This window comes from Thermobia domestica, chromosome 9 (genome assembly GCF_964235325.1).
Source record: "Thermobia domestica chromosome 9, izTheDome1.hap1.1, whole genome shotgun sequence".
In the NCBI taxonomy this organism is placed as follows: domain Eukaryota; kingdom Metazoa; phylum Arthropoda; class Insecta; order Zygentoma; family Lepismatidae; genus Thermobia; species Thermobia domestica.
Genome location: NC_137462.1, coordinates 72,885,460 through 72,909,542, shown reverse-complemented (window position 1 = coordinate 72,909,542; position 24,083 = coordinate 72,885,460). Strand labels below are relative to the sequence as shown.

At 34.9% G+C, this 24,083-nt stretch overlaps 1 protein-coding gene across 3 annotated transcripts in view; it reads right to left on the bottom strand.

Moving 5' to 3' along the window:
• Positions 1 to 690: 690 nt before the first annotated feature.
• LOC145694745 (phytanoyl-CoA dioxygenase, peroxisomal-like) overlaps positions 691 to 24,083 on the bottom strand; it is a 70,890-nt gene continuing 47,497 nt past the window's right edge. For all 3 annotated transcript variants that reach the window (XM_081771355.1, XM_081771353.1, XM_081771354.1), the window contains exons 3-9: positions 22,080 to 22,237; positions 20,193 to 20,358; positions 15,472 to 15,585; positions 11,488 to 11,637; positions 8,677 to 8,811; positions 6,495 to 6,632; positions 691 to 2,645 (exon numbers count right to left, since the gene is read on the bottom strand). In XM_081771355.1, the coding sequence (XP_081627481.1) occupies positions 2,592 to 2,645; positions 6,495 to 6,632; positions 8,677 to 8,811; positions 11,488 to 11,637; positions 15,472 to 15,585; positions 20,193 to 20,358; positions 22,080 to 22,237 (915 nt within the window). In that variant the 3' untranslated portion in view covers positions 691 to 2,591. The remainder of the gene's footprint in view (positions 2,646 to 6,494; positions 6,633 to 8,676; positions 8,812 to 11,487; positions 11,638 to 15,471; positions 15,586 to 20,192; positions 20,359 to 22,079; positions 22,238 to 24,083) is intronic.

The window sequence follows — 24,083 nt, the reverse complement described above, 5'->3', positions numbered from 1 at the left end:
TACAAATTTAGTATGTACATATCATTCAATAAAAATAAAACTGAAAGTCCAATCCAAGCTAATGTTGGGAGCTACGTAAGCAGTCGATAAATTTTGCCAATTTCCATCAATATATTTAAGCAATCTTGACTTCTTCATAAAACAACAAGCACTCAAGTAACCAGAAATAACACTTTGGTTCAGTTTCGTATGTTTAGGCTCAACATCCTTATGTAATATCAAGGTTATCAAGAATAAGACTTTCGCTTCCAGTTACACCCGAACCGCTACTTGGTTTATACTTGAAAGAAGGGTTTGGTTCAACCGAGAATTGAGCATGGGACGCCATGATTAAAAGGTGAAAAGGAGATAACATTAATGCAGATGGTTTGATATGTGGAAACGCCATCATGAAGTTCACACGATTTAAAGCATTTTCCGTTTTTTTTTTTTTTTTTTGTTTTGTTTGTTTGTTTGTTTGTTTAAAGCATTTAAAAAAAACAGCTGGTTTAAACCAGCCAACCCTGCTTTTGTAACTTTTTTTTTTTTTAAATATTCCAAGAAAATCCATGTACACGGTGCTTATCCGCAGCAAACATATTTTCAAAGACACACGGATTATTACGCTATTTTTAATCTCTTTAACTTTTCATTTTCTGTTTTGCTTAACTTACATTTTATAACGAACATTTTATTAATAAAAGAACAGAATACAATTTCTAATAAAATTTATTATTTGTATAAAAATATACAATAAAATCTTTAATATATGGTTTTATATTGCACATAAATCTAGATAATCGAAGTTGTTCTCCCATTTAACAAAATATTTTTATAGTAACAATACGGCAGTTAACATATACATGCATAATACTCGTATAAATTCGCTGAGTATTCATAACTTTTAAGAGGGTTCAATACTAAATATTAGCACCTATACTTTTGAATAAAATAACAAATACTATACAGCCTACTATACAGGTTCATTTTTTTTTATTATTATACATTTTTATGTGAAACGAAAATAAAATGTTACTATGTATAAAATGCAGTATCTAAAATCACGTACTTCCCATTTAGAGGTCCTTAACTGCACACAAATTTCATTCATCTTAAAAATGCACTATTTAAAAAAAAAAAAAAAAAAAAAAAAAAAAAAAGAACAAAGCATATCGATGTATCTATGCACTCGTTTATTAATTTCGTTCTTATTCGGTCCGGTTAGTTTATATTTGAGCCAAATTTGATCATTACAATCTACGATCATCACCGCAACTTAACTATATTATAGGAGAATGTCTTAATACAATATTTTATTGGAACTTAACAATATTATAAAAGAGTATCTTGATACAACGTTTTACGGAAACATAGTACAATATCTACAAAAATAGATTCCTGAAAATTACATGTTCGATCACAATAACGAATTTGACACGCTTACTAAATACCTCTGCTCCGAAAGAAATTCTATCACCGGAGGCCCTACTAAAAAGAAAAAAAGACTGTTTTCATTTTTCAAATATCCATCTAAAGAAGCAAAATCTATCCCGAGATGTTTTTTTTTTTTGAAACAGAGAGATACGTGTTTAAAACTATTTTGTGGATTATTGTTTGTTTCTTTGAAGTTTTACCATCTTCTCTCAACATTGTGCATATATGTGCATAGATACATACATATATTGGTTTAACGTGACTTATCTACAAAAGCTCCCCTCACGAATCAAATTTAACCCTTTCGGCCCTGGCGGTAACAAATGTGTACACTATATTTCAAAGTTAACATAATTACTCTGAAGGATTCAAGATGGCTGATTTTCATTTCTTTACATTTTTTGAAATTATCTAAATCATTTGCCGCTATTTTTCTAGTGCTTTCATCTATTGTTAGGAAGCTGCGCACAATACTTGTAGGCTCTACCACAATGGACGAAGTTCAGCTATGTAGGCTATTTTATTTTTAGCGAAAAAAATAATTTGCAGTAATTTTTCTGCTCTTAGTGATGCATTTCGAGTCTCTAAATTACGTAGAATACAATGATATTTTCGATTAATGCAATTTTATATTTTCATACAGGTTTTAACTCTAGTGTACACAAATGTGTGCGTCTAATAATTAAATATGACAACCGCAATCAAAATAGTAATTGCATTTCATTTGTTAAGTCAAAAACCATAATAGTGCAAAACGAAACAAAAAGTCAGAGCTGAAAGAGTTAAGAATATCCACCACTCACAGACAAAATCGTTAACAATTCGCCGCGAGGGAACTTCGTAGTAAGAATATTATGTAATGTTCAATAATATGAGTTTTTCTTCACGAAATAAAGTTTAAAAGATCCGTACCCAACCCATACCTACTTTATTTTCAAATTACACAATTGAGAATATTTAGTGCCCTAACAGAAGTTCCCAAAGTGCAATGAGTAAGATACGAACTTTAATTCCCATTGGTTTCACTATACACCTAAAGTAGTATCTGCATTGGTAACTTGCATCTAGAGTAATTCTTCTCAGGTAAAAATCTAATTCAAACTAAATACAAATAAAGCACCTTATAATCACAGTTCTGGACGTTTCATACCTTTTTACTTTTCAATGTTTTAGCTCTATTACAAAGTTAACCTTTTGCCTCTTACTAGCCTGTTTCTGTACTTCCAAATCGACTGAAAAAGAAAAGAACATAAAAGAAATTAATCATTCAAATAGCATTACTTTTTCAAGTCTATTGTCAACTATATTTTTAAGTAAGATCGTGTTTATCTTATTAAGTAAACCGGAATTAAATAGTTTTATATTAACATACAAGTAAATTCCTCAAATGGTTACATTTGATACTATAAATACACATAAAAAGTATCTCTTATAATGTTTGTAGTTTACCGAAAATACTTTGAACATACATACGTAATTAAGTTCTGGCAATTGCTTCAGCTAAATCTATAAATTTTATTTAAGCAGCAATATTATGTTTTAACTCTATAAATATAGGGAGCGCAGTTAAAAGTAGCCCGCATTCCCTCTGAATGCGAATGCAATATTTCGACTTCTGAAATTGAGTAAACAGCTACAACAATGGACAGTTTATGCAATTATCGATTGTTAGCATTCTTAGAGGATGACAGTTAGAAACGTATATATTACTGCACGTAGCTTTTAAATAACATCAAGGATGGTTTGTTAGACCCTTTCCATTACATCATGAGTGATGAAGCATGGTTTCATCTTTTCGATCATGTGAATTCACAGAAACGAGGTACTGGACAACGCAGACCCCTACCATTGTTTGTCAGCAACCACTCCATGACAAACAAACAAACAAAAAGATCGGCGTTTGGTGCGGTGTAACAGGAATGTGAATCCTGGACCAATATTTTTCTACACCACCCTCAACACGGTTGCATATATGGAAATTTTTGGTGCATTTTGCGCTCAATTCACTGAATATGAAAAACAACACTGCTTCTTCCAGCAAAATGAGAACATGCCACACTTCTAAGGTATTCCTGGAACGAGCCCATAATGTCTTCTCTGAGGAACGAACTGTCAGCAAAGGTTTGTACCCAGCACGTCCGCTGGATGTAACAACATGTGATTGCTTCCTGTGGAGACACCTGAAGAGCAAAGTCTGTGAAACTAATCCACACACAATGCAGAAACCGAAAGACATCATTAGCCATGAAGTTGCCGCCACCGATATCCGAACTTTACACCGGGTGTATCTGAAAATGCTTACACGTGCAGAAGAGGGTCACTTTCAACATCATCTATAAATGTACTATAGATGTACATTATTACATCTACATGCACTATATTTTTCTCTCTATTTTTCATTGTAAAAAAACGGTAAGTCCATTTAGCTCTTCGTTTCTGCATTTCACTGCATTTCCTTTATTCTTATACGGGCTACTTTTATCTGCGCCACCCTGTATTTAACAGATTTAGAACTTTACAAGCTGTCTCCTTTACATTTCATTTCTTGACAGCTTCTCAATCAAGGACACACTTGTGGTTTGTCTTAAAATGGAAATAACTTATTGTGGTATTGCCACTTTGAGTAGGAACCAAATAATACTGAGGTTGAGTTTTTGTATTTTGCGTACGCGCCTTTAGCGTGGGAAACCCGGGATCGATTCCCGGAGGAGCTCACGTGGTTCGGATCCCACATTAATCATTAGGTCCCGTCTCATATAGCCTTGCTCCTGAAAGAGACGTTAAACTCAAATCAACTCAACTCAACCAAGGTTATGAAGGACAACAGAATTCAGAAACAAGACCCGGGCTTGAATCCGGCACAGACCATAATGCAAGATCAAGCATCACAGATAGTTCCCCACCAAACTATCTTGTTTCCAAGAGTAAGATTTACAAGATTACATAACGGGCTCCAACCATATTGATTCAATTACTTACTATACAGGGTGTTTGTAAAGTCACTTAACATTTTCCGTCTAAACAAACTTCATTGATGTAAGGACAAGCATACCGGAAAGTACACTTGCTACGAACATAAGCCAGTACTTTTTATTAAAGTTGCCTCATACTTTAACTTACACATACATACGTACTTTGAGAAATCAGTCAATTTCAACGACACGGTCTTGTAACTCTTACACATGTTTCCCAGCGCTGTTCATGAGGTTCGAATCTGGGAATATTTTTTGTAATTTCACTTTAACGGTAGATCTTAGGAGAGGAGGAGGGGGGACGTATAAATAAAAACTAATAAAGCTAGTAACTTTTGAATCACCCAACCAATCTCGATCAAATTTTCAACATATATGAGGGTCGGGCCTTGGGTGTTTTTTTATCGTTTCATTTTGACGAGCCAACATAGGGGAGGGGGAGATATATGTAAAAAATAAATAAATAAATAAAAAGGAATACCTGTGTGACTTCATCACTCTTGAAATACCCGACCGATGTCAATCAAATTTTCAACATACACGAGTTGAGGAGCAGGGATTACTTTAGGCTATTCACTTTGACGATGCAACGTAGGGGAGGGGGAGAGAAATTTTAAAATGATCAAAAATGACCAATATTAGTGTTGAATCCATAGTTTTCGGGGTCGATGAGAGAAACAGTGACACTTCTGATGCTGTTCCAATCCAAGTTCAGCTCTGATAGTTGAGAAGGGGAAGGGGGGAAAACATTTCAAAATGATCGAAAATGACTAATATTAGTGTTGAATCCATAGTTTTCGGAGTAGCTGAGATTAACAGTGACAATTCTGATGCCGTGTGCCGCAGCACGGAGAAGGGGAAACTATATATAATAATGATCGAAAATGACCAATATTAGTGTCTAATTCATAGTTTTTCGGGATCATTCAGATGAACAGTGAAATTTCCGATCCGGTTTAAATCCAAAATCAGCCCCGCCACTTGGGGGAGGGGGAGGAAAATATATTTAAAAATAATCGGAAACGACCGATATTAGTGTTGAATCCACATTTTTGGGGGTCGCTGAGATAAACGGTGACACTTCCGTTGTCATGGCCTGCAACAAAGGGAGAAGGAAACATGTAAATGGTCAAAAATGACCGATATTAGTACTGAATCTATAATTCTTACGGTCTCCGAGATGAACAGTGACACTTCTGATGCTATTTAAATCCACTTTCAGCTCCGACACTTGGGAGATGAGGAGGGTGACATACATTAAAATGATCGAAAATGAGCTATATGAGTGTGCATTTAAATTATTTATTTCAACCCAGAGAAGCGGGTAATATATGCTAGTAGGCTCTAATATTACCTGTTTTTATTTTACCCCCAGTTTAGTTTTAGCCACATACGTAAGCTGATCATCTTACAACATAATTGTTATTGAGGAAATAAGCTTCCTTACAGTCCAGCCCACAATGTAAAGAACGCTAGTCAACCTCGGGTGTCTGTCACATAAAATATACAGTAAAACATATGCATGGAGTACATTTGTACCCCCCTTGTGTATCCAAAGGTTAATCACTGAAGCAGGACTACTATTGAATTACACCCGTGGATTATTTTTTTTTTAACTAAGACCGGAAAGCTTGGATCAAGAATAAAAGTGGGTACATTGTAATAAATTCTTGATAAAATGCAGCGGGCGGCTTTCAGGCATAATAATAACTTTTCCACCAATACATTCTGACTATATTGCTTTCGTTTTCTACTTGTTTTTCTCTCCAAAATAAGTTTTTTTTTTTTTTTTTAATTGTGATCCTTGGTTTTCACGAGATTTTCATATTCGCAAGAGACATTTGGAGAGAACATAAAACCCTTTTTATCTCGCTAATCATTTTTACACATACTAATTCTCAAAAGCTGACGATGATCCCGTACGTAGACCGAATGCATACTCAATGTAATTACGAAGACGAAATCTACAAATAAATGAACTATAAATAAAAAAACTTTCGTTTCGAAGCATTCATTCCGAAATCTCCAACAAATTGAAGAACGCCTTAAAAACCTATAATAATTATAAAATTTTGGCCATTTAAGTCGAAAGGTTCTTAGTCTACTTACCTTGTAATCTAGATCTACTCCTCGCTTTTTAGCTATCATTTCTATTTCCTCGGCAACGCTCTCTTGAGTCGTTCCACGAACGTCAATATAATCACATTCTGATGCAGCATAGTGACAAGAAATCGCTTTACGAAAGCCCTGGAATAAATAAAATACATAATACAGTACATAATAAGCAGTTTTTTTGTTCAGTATTCATTTATAAGAATGTCATTCTTACACCTTAATAACATAATTACAATAAACTTTTTAACTACCAAAATATAAGTTAAAACCTAAACACGAGTTGCATATAACATCCCCTAAAAACCTACGGGAAAGTCTGTTAAAAATACGAACGTTTATCATAAAACTCTACAACATTCTTTTTGTCTGTGCTATTTGAAGAAAAAGTGACTACAATTTCAAGTAGCCCATAAACACTTCGATGGCACAGTCTGTTCTCCGAGTATATTTGAGATAGGGCATGTGAAAAATAACAATTAATTAAAGATATACAACACATATCAAAATTTAACACAATACTAACCTGGATGTGTTCTGTGATGATAATCAATTTATTCTTTTAATTTCTTTTACTCTTTTAATTTAATCGAGTATGTTTTCGGAAAGATACTAGATTGCCTTTAATCAGGATGATTTTTCAGCTTAAATTATATAATTTTAAAAAATATTTTAATGTCCTACTGTTAAGCTCTCTGGGCTAAAGGGGAAAATTGTGAAATTCAAATTAAATGTTTATTCTCGGGAATCGAATCCGGAACCTTGTGCTCCAAAGTTACCCGCGCTAGCCACTAGAGCAGGGAGAAGGGCATGTATATGTTTGGCAATTCATGTACTAGTGTATAGCACATTAGTGGTAGAACTAAACTGTAAGAATCTATATATTCTAGTACTTCAACAAACAACGAGAACACGCTATAAGTGTATTTTATGTACAGCGGTGGACACTTCTAAATGGTACACCTTAGCCGTAAATCTCCATATGGCTGTACCATTTAGAAGTGTCCACCGCTGTACAATATTCAACGAACTTAAAAAGTTCGTTACTAAATTCTTTATATCTGTGTGTATGTCTGTGTTATTTACGATTTTCTCAATTTTGAACTTTGCATTCGATGTAGCATCAAAAACTATCTGAGAAAGTGATTAAATTTTTTGCGTCACTCTTACAGTTCCCGAGACATTGGACAAAAAATGGATGATTTCCATAGATTTAAGAAGCCGGAAACCGTAAGTCATAGAAAGATCATATTGGTGTTGATAAATACCTACGAGGATGGTAAATATTTTGGTACCAAAGAGTAATCGGTGGCCACTATCTAACTGGTCACTGGTTTGGCCAGGGGCCACCAATTAATATCGGTACCAAAATTACCATCCTCTTAGGTATTGATGAACACCAATATCATCTCTCTATGACTTACCGCTCCCGTGAAATTGGCCAAAAAATGGCCGATTTTCATAGATATCTCGGGAACTATAAGTTATAGAGAGATGATATTGGTGTTGAACAAACCTAAGAGGATGGTAAATATTTTGGTACCAAATAGTAACCGGTGGCCACTGATCAACTGTCTACTGGCCAAATGGCCACCTTTTCCCAGATATTGGACAAAAAAGTTCGAATTTCGGGAAATTTAAGAAGTCATATCTCGGGAACTGTGTCATAGAGATATGATATTTTGCGAGAAAGAGATGATGATGCGGATAAAAAGATTTACTTTTACATGTAAGAACAATCACAGTTATCCTTCCCGCTCCATCTCTCCATTCTTTTTAAGTTCGTTCTGGCAATGCTCTTGGAGCATTCTCAACTGGTTTTATTTTCTATTTAAAAATAACTTAAAAGTGTACTTTTATGCCAGTATAAATCAATATTTTCTATTTACAAGTTAATTTTGCCAAACTTCTGAAACAAAATTGAAAAATTAGTTCAAACGTTAATTCTTCATTCACACCACAGAAGTTATTGGCACTGAAGTGATATACATTAGTAGGTGAATAGCCGGTGTAAGAATAAAATCTATACAGGAACGCATCCAAGTTACAGACAGCAAATGAAAAACAATAATTCACAACCGATGTTATGTCTAACAACTATACGCTACGTCTGATTTCAGTGAGTATCTATCATCGTACGTTGTACGCACCCACTAATAAATTAATGTGACCATAATACCTTTGTCCTATTAGAACCAGAGCCATGTATGAGAACAGGATGGAAGAATACTGTATCACCCTTCTCCATTACCAGATGTTTCAATGGGTGATTCTCATACCCTAGAATACCATGGTAGGCTTTATTTACGCCACCCTGAAAACAGACACATAGTGTTAGGGTACTAAATAGATCAAACAAATTATTTATGAAAAATATCAGTAAGACTAAAAGAAGTAAATAAAAGTCCTGTCACAAAACACTTCATTGCATACGGAGAGAAAGATGTAGGAGCAAATACTTACTTTCGTCCGTTTCGTAGTCAGTATTTTCATATTTAATAAACAAAATAAATTCTATGTAATCTTTATTCTATGTAATCTCTATGCCAACTAACTTTTCGAAAGTTACCCTTTTCTGTATGTATTCTTATTGAACGTAACTCATCTGTGCAATACATATAACGGAAACCTATGAATAAAAGGAGTCAAGGAAAACTGACACGAGAAGCTGTAATTAAGTTTTCCTTATTATTTTAAACTCTTTACTTAATAAAAATGAGATTACTGTAACCTGAAATTAGTATTATTACCTAGGTATACACGGTTTTGCTTTGAGTCTGACAAAAACAACCTTGATAGTTTTTCATCAATAATTTTAGTATGGGTACCATTATATAAATGTTGGAAGTTCTATTAATAATCTATCAAACTTAGTTATTCAGTGAGGAGTAAAGTGGCCAGTTTGAAATATTATATATACAGGGTGTTTCAAAACAACACCGACAACGTTTGGGAGGTGATTCTTGACACCAAGATAAGACAAAAAGTATAGATCAACCTGGGTGCACAAATGCTTCCTTTCAGAGTTATAGGCTGCCGAAAACATGAAAAAGTGAACTCACAGCTCCAATATTGTGAAACCTACCATAGTTGGGTCAAGACTTACTTAGAAACTAATATGTGCCCTACCCGAAACTAAATGTTTCAGAATCCTAAGGTAGCCACGCAGCAATTTTTATAGAAGGACTTTGGCTACGGGCATTTAATTGGAAGTACTCACCAACTACCTCTATGAAAACTGTTGCGGAAGTACCGCAGGATTAGGAATAGTTCCTAAGTGAAGTCTTGACCCGACTACAGTAGGTCCCATAGTTTTGGAGCTATGGGCTTTTAAAGTTCACTTTTTCATGTTTTCGGCAGCCTGTAACTCCGAAAGGAAGCATTTGTGCACCCAGGTTGGTCTATACTTTTTGTCTTATCTTGGTGTCAGGAATCACCTCCCAAACGTTGTCGATGTTGTTTTGAAACACCCTATATATATATATATATATATATATATATATATATATATATATATATATATATATATATTGTATAACCTGTATAGACTATTTAACTGCTACTACAGTAAATATCGAGAAATAATAGTTTTCCCGTTTAAAATCCTTGACTTTTGTGCGTTTCGAAGTTAGTATTTGATCAGTATTTTCATATTTAAAGTCAGTAAAGTCAGCAATTTTGATTTCAAAACTAGTCTACATCCCTGTTACAGAAAAAGCAATGTTTCCATTTCAGCAGGTTGTTCGGATGCACGTAAAGACATGCAAAAATGATACGGAGAACATACACATTGTTTGAGAAAACCTCAAACATCTCGAATCCATTTTCCTACACTGCTGTATTGTTAGTATGTGAGGGTCTAAAGAAACAGTCTGCTGAACTGGCAACGTTGCTTTTTCATTTAACATAGGCCACCTTACTAATATGTAGCGTAAACGGATGGTGCGATTGGAAAAATTAAACGATTTCAGATTGAAAACCAACTATTTCCAACAACTTTTCCCTCCTTCAATTTTTTAAGGTCTCTACTCACGAAGGGCGAAGGAGGACGATATCAAAAAAGAAAAATCGTACGTGAAGACGAAGAGGTTAGCGGAAGACCGTGAAACATGGAAACTTCTTAGCTGCGGCAAGTGACCTGCCAATAATGGCAGAATACATATGATGATGATGATGATGATAATTACTCATATCGGAGTTGCATATGGCTCCAGCCTTTTGATACACTATATATAGTTAAGGTAAAAGAAGCTATAATAAGTATTACCACGAAATGTGAAATTCTGACCTAAAAATTGTGAATATTGAACGCCAAATGGATTCAGCTTTCTCCTAAAGTCTCCTGTACAATACGAACTAATTAAATCTTGGACCATTAATTGTAATTTTTAGAAAAAAAAAAAATTGAAAAACTTGTTTAAAATTACATTATTAAGATTCTATCATCTTACAGTTGCGAGTTTCAGATTTGCATTCGAATAGTGTCCCAGAATGGCCACAATGCAATATCGCATTTTATTTGCCTTTTAAGCAAAATATATTTGAATTGAATCACTGTTTTTTTTTTTTTTTAATATATATATAATCAACCTTGCTTTAACCTGAATAAAAGTCACCTAATTTAAGAACAATTCAAATCTGCATGGAAGTAACTACAAGATCAAAAATACTCAGAAAGACTGGTAACTGTGCTGTCTGTGAAGAAATACGAGTCGTCCAATTCCGAAACATCCCTTGTCCACTTTTCTGGAATGTACTTTTTCCGTGATTTTTGCTTTGTTAATTCCTAATTTCAGCTGATTTATTCAATTTAATGATTCAGGTATTTATTTTACAGCTTTCAAAACTTATTTCACTCGTTCTCAGATATATTAATTAAGACTATAACAAAGAAAAAAATTTCCGAAAGGTTCGTAAAATGGACAAGAGACTTTTTGGAACCAGGCAACACATAAAAAAAAGGCATTTCATAAATAAGAAGTATACCAACCTCCCACTGTGGATAATCATGTCGTTCCAACACTCCTTTGTGGGTGCCAGGAATAACAACTAGGCACCCATTGTCTACTGTCACCTTCTCCATTGCTGTCCACGCTGCTACGATACGATTAGCAGGGCGAAATGGGAAATAATGAAGGTCCTGCAGAGAAAAGATATAATACATGTAACAAGGTTGCTCAGTATCTGAATACTCAACTATGCGCATGTAAGTCATTATCTTTCTTATCACTGTAAATTACTACCTTATATATATATATAAAATTCTCCGTCACATGAAACTAGCTGTATGTACCATATCAGAAGATACTTGTATAACTCATGAAAAAGAAAAAAACACACACAAAGTACTATAGGCACTAAGTTTAATAACAGGGGAAGAAATTACGTAAAGATTGTCGTATCGTAAGAAACTTCAATTTTTCAAATGGATAAATTCTAAATGAAAAATCAATATAAAAATTCAAACAAGATGAACAAGGCAAACGTGGAAATTGTTGTGTGTGATGTAAAACATTATAATAAAATTTCTTGGTGTAAAACATTATGTAATCATCATCTCTTGTATTTAAACTGAAAGTTAGGTGAGTATGTGAAACCTGTGCATACTTTGAACACAATTTCAATAACTGTCACCTCTTGTTAGTTTCTTATTTGTAGCACGATAATTAAACTGCCTTAAGATATTTTTCACCACTATTTTTGTTTACTGTGATATCAAAATCAGAACCTAAGTCACCACTTATAACTACTTTATAATTTCTAAAACTGCAGCTTCAAAATCAAACTCGTAACATAAAATTCAAGATCCAACTTATTACATTTAAGTGATAAATTTTCTCTAACAAAAATAGCAATCCCTCCATGAGCATGTTGATGATGACAGAAACTATTTACAAGTACATAATCGTCCAATTTAGTAAACTCAATTCCATTCCCTTTAGGCCAATGCTCACTTAAACCTAAAATACGAGGTGTTCAAAAAGAAACCGAACCTTTGCTATATCATCTTTATTGCTCATTGTACAACATTTTAAGTACTGTCCTCTTCAAAGTAGTCCCCTCTACTGGCAATACACCGTTCCCAACGCTTCTTCCATTTGTGAAAAGTCTCCTGGAACGCACTTTCTGGGATGGTGCGCGCAGATCTCTTGTCGCATTGTCCTAAATCTCGTCTATGGTTTGGAAATCACTTCTGATTTTAAGTTTGGGAAACAGGAAAAAGTCTGCTGTGGCTAGGTACGGAGAATAGGATGGATAGAGTACAACGGAAATCTAATGGTTTGCCAGTTAACTGCGGATGAGAAGCGAAGCGTGAGTGGGCACATTAGCACGGTGCACCATCCAAGTCTGGTTTTCCCACAATTCACTTCCTGGTCTTCCTTCGCACAACATCCCTGGTGAAACTTTGTTTACTATCTGACCACGTGATAGAAATTCATGATTGACAATGCCTTTCCCATCAAAAAGCACTACGATCATCATCTTGATCTTTGACCGACCCATGCGTGCTTTTTTTTTTTTTTTTTTTTTTTTAACGGGAAGACCCTAAATGACTGCCAAGTCACTGCGCACGATCGCAGCTGTTGTTCAGCGACTAACAGTCATAGCGAAACGAGGTAAATGGCAGTTTGTTGTCTAAACCTGCCGCTAGGTGGGATCAGTAGCCGCAGTGCGCTCCCTCTGTTACTTGGAGCGCTATTTAAAAAATTCGGATTCTTTTCGAACACACCACGTATCTCAATTATTTCCAATTCCAAAAGCGTTTCAAACTACATGTTTATTGTTCATCTCATGCACATTTCGGTAGCCTACTTTGAGATAATTAGTGTATTTATTGTACCTCAGTAGTTTCTCCAATTACCACATACCAATTTATTGCACTTTTACTTCCTAATATCTAATATGATTGTAATATGAATCACCTATAACATTAAAGGACGAAATTGTCACAAGAGATAGTACAAATAATACTGTTACCATGTAAGTTCTTTAATTTGATCAAAGCAGGCACAGAAGACAAAGTACTTACTAGACAGTAGTAAAAGTATTATCAACCAGTAGGCAGAAAACAAACATAGCTTGCAGAGAGAAAATAGAAGAGGGAAAATAATGTATGTATATACAAAAGGAATAAAAAACTTTTTATTTATTAACTATTTTTTAATAATTATTGGTTGATACAATGGCACCGATATCTACTGACAAGCATTAAAAGTTCTCAAACGAGGACCTTAACCCATTTTTCGCCGTAATTTTATTCACTTTGGAAAATGGATGAATTTTACCTATGTTGTTGCTATAGACTCAATTAGAGAAATGGAAAAAAAATCACCAATATACAAGGATGAACTTGAAACAACAATACAACATTTTTAAAAGTAATATTAAAATTGAATAAAAAAAGACAAACCATATTAAATTGCATATATGCAACGTCAGCGAAAAATGGGTTAAAACATTCCAAAAACACAAAGTATATTGCGTATGGTTTCGAAGCTCCTTACCTCTTGCTACCTACATGAAAGACATGATACATATGAAATTCTCTGCTTATCTATCCTGAAGAATAAGAAGTGTTAGAATGAGTTTGAAGTTCGACAGCAAGATTTCCTTCTTTTTATAAGTTATGGGTAATGGAAAATCCCTGACATGTACTTACACTAAGACCGTACGTGATTAAATACTCGACTGATAATCTTGAACTACATTCAATTAGCAATTCTGAACTACGAATCACTCAGGAAAACTGTTGATATTGTAATATATATAAGCCGACAGAAATATTTTAACTTGAAATGTGTAAACATATTCAGGAAGACTTGCTTTGTAAAAGGAAAGGAAGGAAATATTACTGTCGCAACTTTAATCTTATCACATTACTTTTATTTTGCAAGGTGGACAAGCAAAGAACTTCACATAGCATGTCTCTTATGTTGAAACAAGTTTTTCTTTAAATGCTCCGAAGAAGAAGTGAGGTATGCCTCGAAACCGAACAAAGGTAAGTCTTTTGTAAATTTTAAGGTATGAGAATTATTCGTAATATGGACCTCCTGAAGAGCAATTTTATTAATAAATTTAAAGGTACTCACTTTCGCACCCCCAAATTGTTATATATGTAAACTGTTTAAAAACTTAACGCCCAATTTTCGCCGACAGCTGTCCGCATTGTCAGAACTTGGTATTTGGTAAGTAAGAAATAATATTTAATAGAGATAAGTGTTTGGAAACAAAATGTTTACACTCATAAATAGAAACATCTAACTGCTCCACAGAATACACCTTTTTTCATAACAGCGGAGTGTCACTTTATTACCCATCAGTATATCCACTGTAACATGAGAGCTTGAAAAGGAATCTTCTCTATATTCAGTGAAGCAGTTAGATGTTTTTGAGGGGTACAAAAGTGTGTTTCATTGAATTTATTTATGAGAATTATTATTGACTCTTAATTTTGATATACAGTGGTGTGCCGATTTATCCGAACTAATTGGAACCGAACTAATTCCGGATAATCGGATAGAAGAGCAAAAAAAGTTAAAAAGGCTATTTGTACGCTATACTGTAGCAAAGTACTGTCCTGTAACACATAAATAACTTTACAAACCATACAAAATATATAGTAATACAGAAAAACGTTGCTATAAGTTGTCCGCAGGAAGATCACATTAACAAATTATACAATGTTCTCGACGATTTCATGACTTTTCGCAGTAGTTTTCCTTCTTACTTTTTCCTGAAACAGATCCGGATAGTTGGCAATCCGAATAATCTGTGCTCTACTGTAACCCTGCAGTAACGCTTTCACTCTAGTAATGATATCACGTGATTCCAATATGACGCTTCATAGTTACCTCTCTATTCGGTTCCTTTTCTTCTTACTTCTTTCCCCTATTTGAAGCAATTTGCAGATTACTGCATATGAATATAATCAAATTTGCCTAGTCCTATAACTCAATGATAAACTCATTCTTACCTGATGTAGTGGATGTCTTGACGTCAGTTTCCCGGAATCGGGTGGTTTGTTGATTAACATTGTATGAATAGCCATAATATTTGGTCCCGTGAAGCATTCCACGTAGTCTAATAACTGAAAATACATTGAAATGTGTTGAAACTGCGAATACTGAATATTTATTTCTATACCTTAGACCATTTACCTTGATATATTCTAATATCCTTAAATTCCGTACCATGCAAATATCGACAGAAGGACATTGTTTGACATACGCTGCAATACCACCAGATTTACGATGTTGCTTGTAGAATAATTGTTAGTGGAAAAAAAAAACATATTAATTGGTGCCATATAACGAAGTGGCAAAAAACATCAGTTAAGTGATATATTAAGTTTTCGTTTAATATGTAAATTTAATGTGTAATAACCTAACGTAGCGCATAACTGGATGAATATAATTAAACTGGGTTGGCAACACTGTTAACCTGGTCGCTGGTCGTATCCGTATATTCATCCACAAATATATATACAGAATACTTGATTTCTTAATTTCTATCAGATGTTTGTCTATGGAGAATAAAAGTAAGTGAGAGAACAAACAAACAAACAAACAAACAAAGGCTTAAACACAAAGTATCCTCACACTAACGCTAAGAAAATCTTAAATAATCATTAACTTTAGACATGGTTCTTAACACCACATGAAATTAAAAAAAAAAAAGTTCCAACAGATGCATGAATCTTAAAACATTTTGTTTACGTATTAAAAGGCGTAAAAAAATCTTCAAAAGACTTTTACTTAGGAAAACTATCTGGCATATTCCATAAAATTTAACAAAAACAATAATTATCTAACAACGAACTCTTGCAATATAACAGTTATTGAAAACAAAAAAGCACTTTGACGTATGGTTTGACAAACATTTCACAAAATGAAAAAACTATTATTTAAAAACTCGGAAAATGGATTTAATCACAAACTGATGCATTGTTCAAACTAGATTGTTTGATACAGTTTGGAATGCTAATACTCCAATGCTACACAACTTGATTGATATTGGTTAATAAAAGAGAGACAAGAGACTGCATATAGCACGACATAATTGTTTTTTCGGTAATACTTCCCTTCGAATTAAAAATAAATACAAGCAATCAGAAACAATTGTATGATTTGTTGAGACTATAGCGAAAGTCTGTCTTTATTTTTGCACGGGAAGGAAACAGAAGCAACACTTTCTGTCAAAAAAATCTGACACATTAGTGATGCCGTTTTGAGGGAAGATTTTGCTACTTATCCTTTATCTAATTCAACTTCAACTAATTTTTAAGCCTGAAACAAAATGCACATTATGAATGAAAATCGAATCACTGTGATGAAAATTACTCTGAAACAGTCAGATTTGTTTAATGAAAGTTACTTCGAAACAATCGTCAAGTTGGAGAGAATTTACTTTCTTATTCTACTCCTGACTAATAAACATAAACATAAACTTCTAAACATGTATATAATCATTTGGTCTATATCTTTCATCACTTAATACCAGCAAACCTAACTCATCTTTTTCTTCTGCAGCGTTTGAACTTTTTGATATACTTTGTTCTTTCTTCAAAGCAAGAAGTTTTAATGTAATTTAGCGCTTCTCACAGTTCTAAAGATAATTTTCTTTCTTCAGCCTTTTTCTTATGATCTTTTAGAATATCTTTATTCATGCCTGTGGGCAGCTAAAAAAAAATGTCCCATGACTCTTCTGCGATATAATTTTCCCTGACTTTCGGCACATTTTCCCTGAAGCACTTTCCTGATTTTTCTTGACTCCTTTAAATTTCCCTGACTCATTTCAATTTCCCTCACTTTCAAGATCAGTGTAAACCCTGCTGCACTGAAGAAAGAAAGGAAAAAAAAAAGAAACAAACAAGAAAGAAATAATTTTTGCTTCAAGCCCTACCTAACACGATACATTCTCTGCTCAGAAAAATTTTAATTGTAGAAGAATTGGACCGTGAAAGAAAAATTAAATAAATTTTGAGAATTCTACAATAAAATCAGTATATAATGAAAAACATTTTATTCAAAGGTGAAACATATAACAATCGACAGACCTAATTGAAGTGAATAAAATCACGTGCGTGAGATAAATTATATGCGCATTTTTGAGAAAATTGAAAAAAAAAAAAATATGGTGGTAGGACTATTATTCGCGAATACTAAAACACGCCGTTTTTTTTTTTTTTTTTTTTTTAATTATTATGACGGTAGAAAGAAGAGAGTATGCATTATGATTAATGAGATATATTTATCAATAAGTCTTAAGCTTTAACTTTAAATATATCCCTATTAATGCTTCCTGAGTTGTATAAATTTCTTGATATTCACACTTGTAATCTGAAAGCAAACTGCAAACTTTTAAGTGAGGTCATCGATGTAATAATGTTAAGCTTTGTTTCGTACCCTTATTTTAGAAAATATTATCACACTCATAACTGCATCTGTGCGGAAGGGGAAATAATCATAAATATGTCACTTTGTATTATACGCACTTATGCATAAGTAACAACAAAATGATCTGTGTACCTTGCCTTGCATAAACCACGCAACCAAGAAAGTTCGTGTGGTTTTTACACCTGCCGCTATTTTACGTGGGTAGTAATCATTTCTGCCGCCTGTATGTGATAGTTTCTGAAAGCTGAGTCATTGGCACGTCGGCTAATGTAGATAACAGGTCGCATTCGATAATTCGAGATCAAGTATTAGCAGTGAGCCATGTCTGTGTCGAACGCAGTAATCAGGGCTTGTTTACTGTATGAGTTCAAGTTGGGCACAAAAGGTGCGGAAGCAGCAAGAAAAATATATGCAGCGTTTGGAGAAGGTACAATTAGTGATCGGACAGCTCAAAAGTGGTTTCAGACCTTTTCGACCGGCGATGAGACACCTGAAGACAAACCTCGATCGGGCAGACCAAAATCTCAAGGCAGCAATTGAAGAGGATTCAAGTCAAACGTGTCAAGAACTCGCTCAACGATTTGGGGTAAGCGATGAAACGATTCGTGTGCACTAGCATGAGCTTAGAAAATCGTGGAAACTGAGTAAGTGGGTCCCTCACGTGCTGACTGCTGCGAACCGTTTCCAACGACTGAACATTTGTTCTTCGTTGCTGACTAGGAAAAACAACTGTTCAATTTTGGACCGCATTTTGACGTGTGATGAAAAGTGGGTAATGTACGATAACAAAAACTGCTCGTACCATTGGCTATCGTCAAATGACTTCATGCCTTTAAGTGCAAAACCTGCTCTTCATCAGCGGAAGGTGATGCTGTGTGTATGGTGGACTACTGCTGGGATTGTGCATTATGAGTTCTTGGAAAGTGGTAAAACCATAACCAAAGAGGTATACTTAGCACAATTGCAAAGAGTAGCCCAACAGCTTGCAAAAAACAACCTGCACTAGTGAATAGGAAGGGTGTTCTTGTCCGCCAAAACAACGCTAGACCTCATACAACAAAGATGACCCTGGAAGTGATTTCTTCTCTTGGCTGAGAACTTCTGCCACATCTAGCGTATTCACCAGACATTGCTCCATCAGACTACCATCTTTTTTTGTCTATGGACAACCATATGCGCAATCGACAATTCAAAACTCGAGAGGAGGTTGAAAACGAGGTGGCGCAGTTTTTTGAGCCCCAACACAAAGATTTCTTCAAAAATGGCATCCACAGGCTTGTAAAACGATGGGAGAAGGTTGTAGAACCGGATGGTGGATATTTTGCGGAATAAACATAAGGTAAACACATTTTTTGGAACTTTTCTTTTTTGTACTGAAACCACACGAACTTTCTTGGTTACCTGGTATATATATATATATACACCTTAATTAAGCCCTTATTCAGTCGAGAATTCAGCCCCAAGTAATAGGAGTGTTTAGAAAACTTCAAAAAGAAAGGCACCATATATATTCCTATGTAAGACTATGATTTCGGCACCTGTGAGAATTCTTGGTATTTTTTCACGTCACTTTACCTTCAAGATGAAAATCCCAGTAGTCCAATTTCTCGCCAGTATCTTCACACTCGGGTACTTCACATAACAGGAGAATGGGTTTTTGCTATGTAAACTATCAAAGTGTGAAGATGCTGGCGAAAGATTGAACAAATAGGATTTTTCATCTTCAAGGTCAAGTGACTTGAAATATATCTACTTTCATTGCATATATACATACTAGCAGACTACCCGTTCTTCTTCACGGGAAGAATACGTTTCATTTTGGACATAACGGGGTGAATTTGGATTTAAACGCCATCGGAAGTGTCACTGTTCATCTCAGCGACCCCGAAAACTATGGATTCGACGCTAATATCGGTCATTTTCGATCATTTTTAAATACGGTATCTCCTCCCTCCCTCTCCCCTAAGTTGAATCGTCATATGAAATGATAGAAACCATCTCAGGCCCGAACCTCATCTATGTGGCAAATTTGATCGGGATCGGTCTCGTGGTTCAAGAGTTATAAAATGTTATTTGTATATATATATATATACATATATATATATATATATATATATATATATATATATACTCCTCCCCTACGTTGTACCGTGAAAGTGAAAGGATAAAAATCATCTGAAAATTTGATTGAGATCGGTCTGGTGGTTCACGAGGTATGAAGTCACGAACATAACCACTTTCATTTTATATATATGCAAGGTACGTACGTCATTTTGCTGTTAATCACTACGTAACCTACCTTCTCATGAATAAAATACTTGCTACAAACTTCATCCCAAACTATATCCTGAATTTTATTGTACAAATATTCTCCTGTGACTCCTTTATTCATCAAAGAAATATCCTTCATCATAGTGATGCCTCCTTTTGGAATACGGCCTTCACAATAATCAACAAAGCGTTGACTGTAAAACACAAAAGAATACATTCATTATGCCTTGACACTGCTATGAACAATACAGAAAAACAAAATACAATGCCTTACGAGTTACGCTTAACTTTGTGAGCTACTACACATATCTCCAAACAAAATGTTTATATAATAATAATAATAATAATAATAATAATAATAATAATAATAATAATAATAATAATAATAATAATAATAATAATAATAATAATAATAATAATTATGGGCGGATGATGATCCTCAGTTTCGGGAGAATTGCGCTCAATATGTGCGGGATTATCAGTGACACTTTACTAGACCCATACATACTCCTACAGAGACTTACGGGAAACAACTATCAAGGATTCCTGGAAACCCACATTCCAGATGCAGTGTGGGTAACTTGCTCCTCCTGGCACTACTTCAATCGTTGCATTTCACGCATAAAGAGACGCTCCTTCATTTCAGTGTTAGAGCGCGCCTATATCTAAATATATTGTTTCCTGCTTGATGGATTGGGCGTGGAGGATCAAATACTTGGCCTGCACGCTCACTAGATCTGAATACCCTGGACTGCTATCTATACGGGCACTTAAAGACTTTAGTTTATGAATTGAGTGTGGATACTGTGGAAAAACTCCATATATGTATCGACGCAGCTTGCCAGGGAACACGGAATATTCGTGGAACTTGGGAGCGCGTTCGTTCCTCTACGCAGCGACGCGTTGAAGCTTGTATTCAGGAATTATTCTGAACATTTACTGTAAGGCTAGTGCTTAATGGTAATTGAACTTAAACATGTGCATTGTTTGTGTGATACTGGGGAGGAAGCACATTTACTGTAAACGGTTGTAGCTTCTGCATGATGTTTTTAATAATTTTTGGTGATATCTGATGTACCTACGTCATTGCATTATTGAGTATGCTTTTGTTGCTGTGCCATTGGTAGCAGCGTTGGCATTTTACAATAAGGAAATAAACGTACACATTTTTGTTCATGATTTTTAAATTTTTTTTCCCTTCTACTTCTACAGCTCAGCGCAATGGACACAAAAGGGCTTCGTTGGAATCTGTAATCCATATACTTTCCCCTGATGGCTCCCTGTTTATTATCGGGTACACAGTGGTGGGGATAATCCTCGTTTTTCTTAATTTTATTTCTTAGACAAAAATACAGTATATAGTTATGCGCCTATTTGATGTGTTATGTGCTTATATTACAGGTAACTAACAGAAAGAAGGAACAACAAAACTACTAATATTTTTAACAGAAACAAATTATATAGTTTGGTAAATTTTAATTCTCATGTTATACGATGATACTACCAAGGGAGGCTAAAAGAACGGCGGAAGTTCCATCTCCACGGGCACCAATACCGCAGCTGTTCATCTTTCAAGTCAAATGCTAGGGTAGTATTTTTAAATATTGCTTGGTCTCTTTCTTTCCAAAAATTCTTCTGACCTTTGGGTGTTAAATGTTCCCAGTGTAAAACAGTAGTCCAGAGGTGCCTGGAACTTTGTTAATAAATAAATAAACAATTAGATATAGAAACCTTTTCCTATTCAATATGAATAATACGTCCATAATGCAACTTTACAAGAAAACTACATCAACACTTATTATTATTATTATTATTATTATTATTATTATTATTATTAATATTATTATTATTATTATTATTATTATTATTATTATTATTATTATTATTATTATTATTATTATTATTGAAGTCTTACCTGCATTCATCTAATATATCATGCTCAATTAAATTTGGAATTAGTAAGAATCCGTTATCTTCGTAGAACTGTCGCTGGCTCCATGACAGCAAAGGATTATCCAAAGTGTACTGGAAACTGCTATATGAAGCTGGAGACACTGAAGTTTCGTTGAACGTCTGAATTCACTGTTCAGGAAAATTTCTGTATCATACCCTTCGAAATTTATAAAATTAAAACTAGCAGTGCTAACAATAATAGTAATAGTTGGTAAACAGTGTACATTAGTAAAATCACGGTAAACAAACATAATGCCATGTTTTCAGAGATGTTTATTAAGGTAAAAAAAAAAAAAAAAAAAGGTAATGTCATGCTTGCAAATATACTAAGTAACTAGTTCTAAACAAGTATCAAGGGAATCCATTATAAATGAAGACTGTATGTATTTTCGCATAGACTCGTACCCAGAATCAAAATTCAAGAGGGAGGGTCAATAATTGGTTGTGGGCTAACAACACTCACGTACTTTAACTACTTATGAAGCCTTTCTACACGTAATTTCCATAGTCGAGACTTATTTTCTGTACACCGAAGGAATTTTTTTTTCGGCCACATTTCAGACGCTTCTTCTTGAGTATAACGTGGTGCTGCCATAGTACCGTACTTGGTTCTTTTAATTGATTTCTTCCTCTTCTCCCTTTTTATCTGGGTAGCATTTTAGTCACTGACTTGCCCTCCCTCCTTGCAGAACAATAAGATAGCATATTGTAAAAATGGATACTTTCCAGTTTCCATATTAGAGTCCGCACATCTACCTAGCATAAAGCAGATACGGAAAATATACAGATGGAAAATAATGGAAACACCTGTAATTTGCTTGCAACATGTAGTATATGTACGAGTGTTATACTGTGGATGCATGTACAGAATCTAGTCGTTGGGTGATTATCAAGCGGGGCAGAACGGAGGTGTGCTGAAGCAAGAAAATGGTGGTGATACAAAATGGTAAACCTGAGTTTCCAAGAAGCCATATTGTGGATATGCGGTTAGTTGGAACAAATATCTAAGGTTCTAAGGTGGACAGAGTTAAGTGTGTTACGAGAAACAACGTCTAAGATGATGATAGCCTACAAAGCTGACTGTGGGTCTCAATCAACATCTAGAACAGACATATACGACAATTACAGTCCGACGCGAGTTGCATAACCTCAACATCCGCCCTTGGGTTTCAATTTCCGAACCGCTGATCACCCCAGTAACACTTTAACGTGAAGAAAATAATGCGAAGAACACGCAAAAAGAACCGCCGATGATTGTAAGCGCGCAATATGGTCCGATGTCCGCTCTTTCTAATTATTTTTAAAAACGGTCCATGTATGTACTGTGGACGAAAGCAGCTCATGCTCCGAACTGTTTTTTTTCCTACTGTAAAATATGTCAACGGCAATGTGATAGTATGGGTGCCATTTCTAGGTATTACGTGGGTCCTATGATTACGCTGCCGAAGATTATATGGGCATTATTTAGGTGAATACCTGCATCATATCATGTTCTTGCCCAATGACAGAGTTTCTCAAGATGACAATGCGCCATTTCACACCGCTACAGTTGTTAAGGTGTGGTTTCATAAACATGAAGATGAACTGTAACACTTCCACTGGCTCACCCAATCCCCAGACCTAAGCAGATATCTTTTTCCATCTCCGCTGGTGGTCAACTGCCACGCTATGCTCGCCTCGAGAACAAGTTGCGGCCTGTTGGCCTATGTCTGTCGGCCTGGCATTGTTAACCATCTGGCTCGCGGTTGCTCTATTTTAGCATAGCAGTCCTCGTGCACATAGTGCACCTTCAAGGTTTATCTCCCAACCTTGATACTGTTAAGCGAGTAGCTTCATGTCTCATATCAGGAGAATGATTTTTAGTTTAACGTCCCCATTAGCAGCGAGGCTTTATGAGACGTGGAATCCGAACCATATGAGCTCCCACATACCAGGAGAATGAGATACACCCATTACGCAGCCAGAT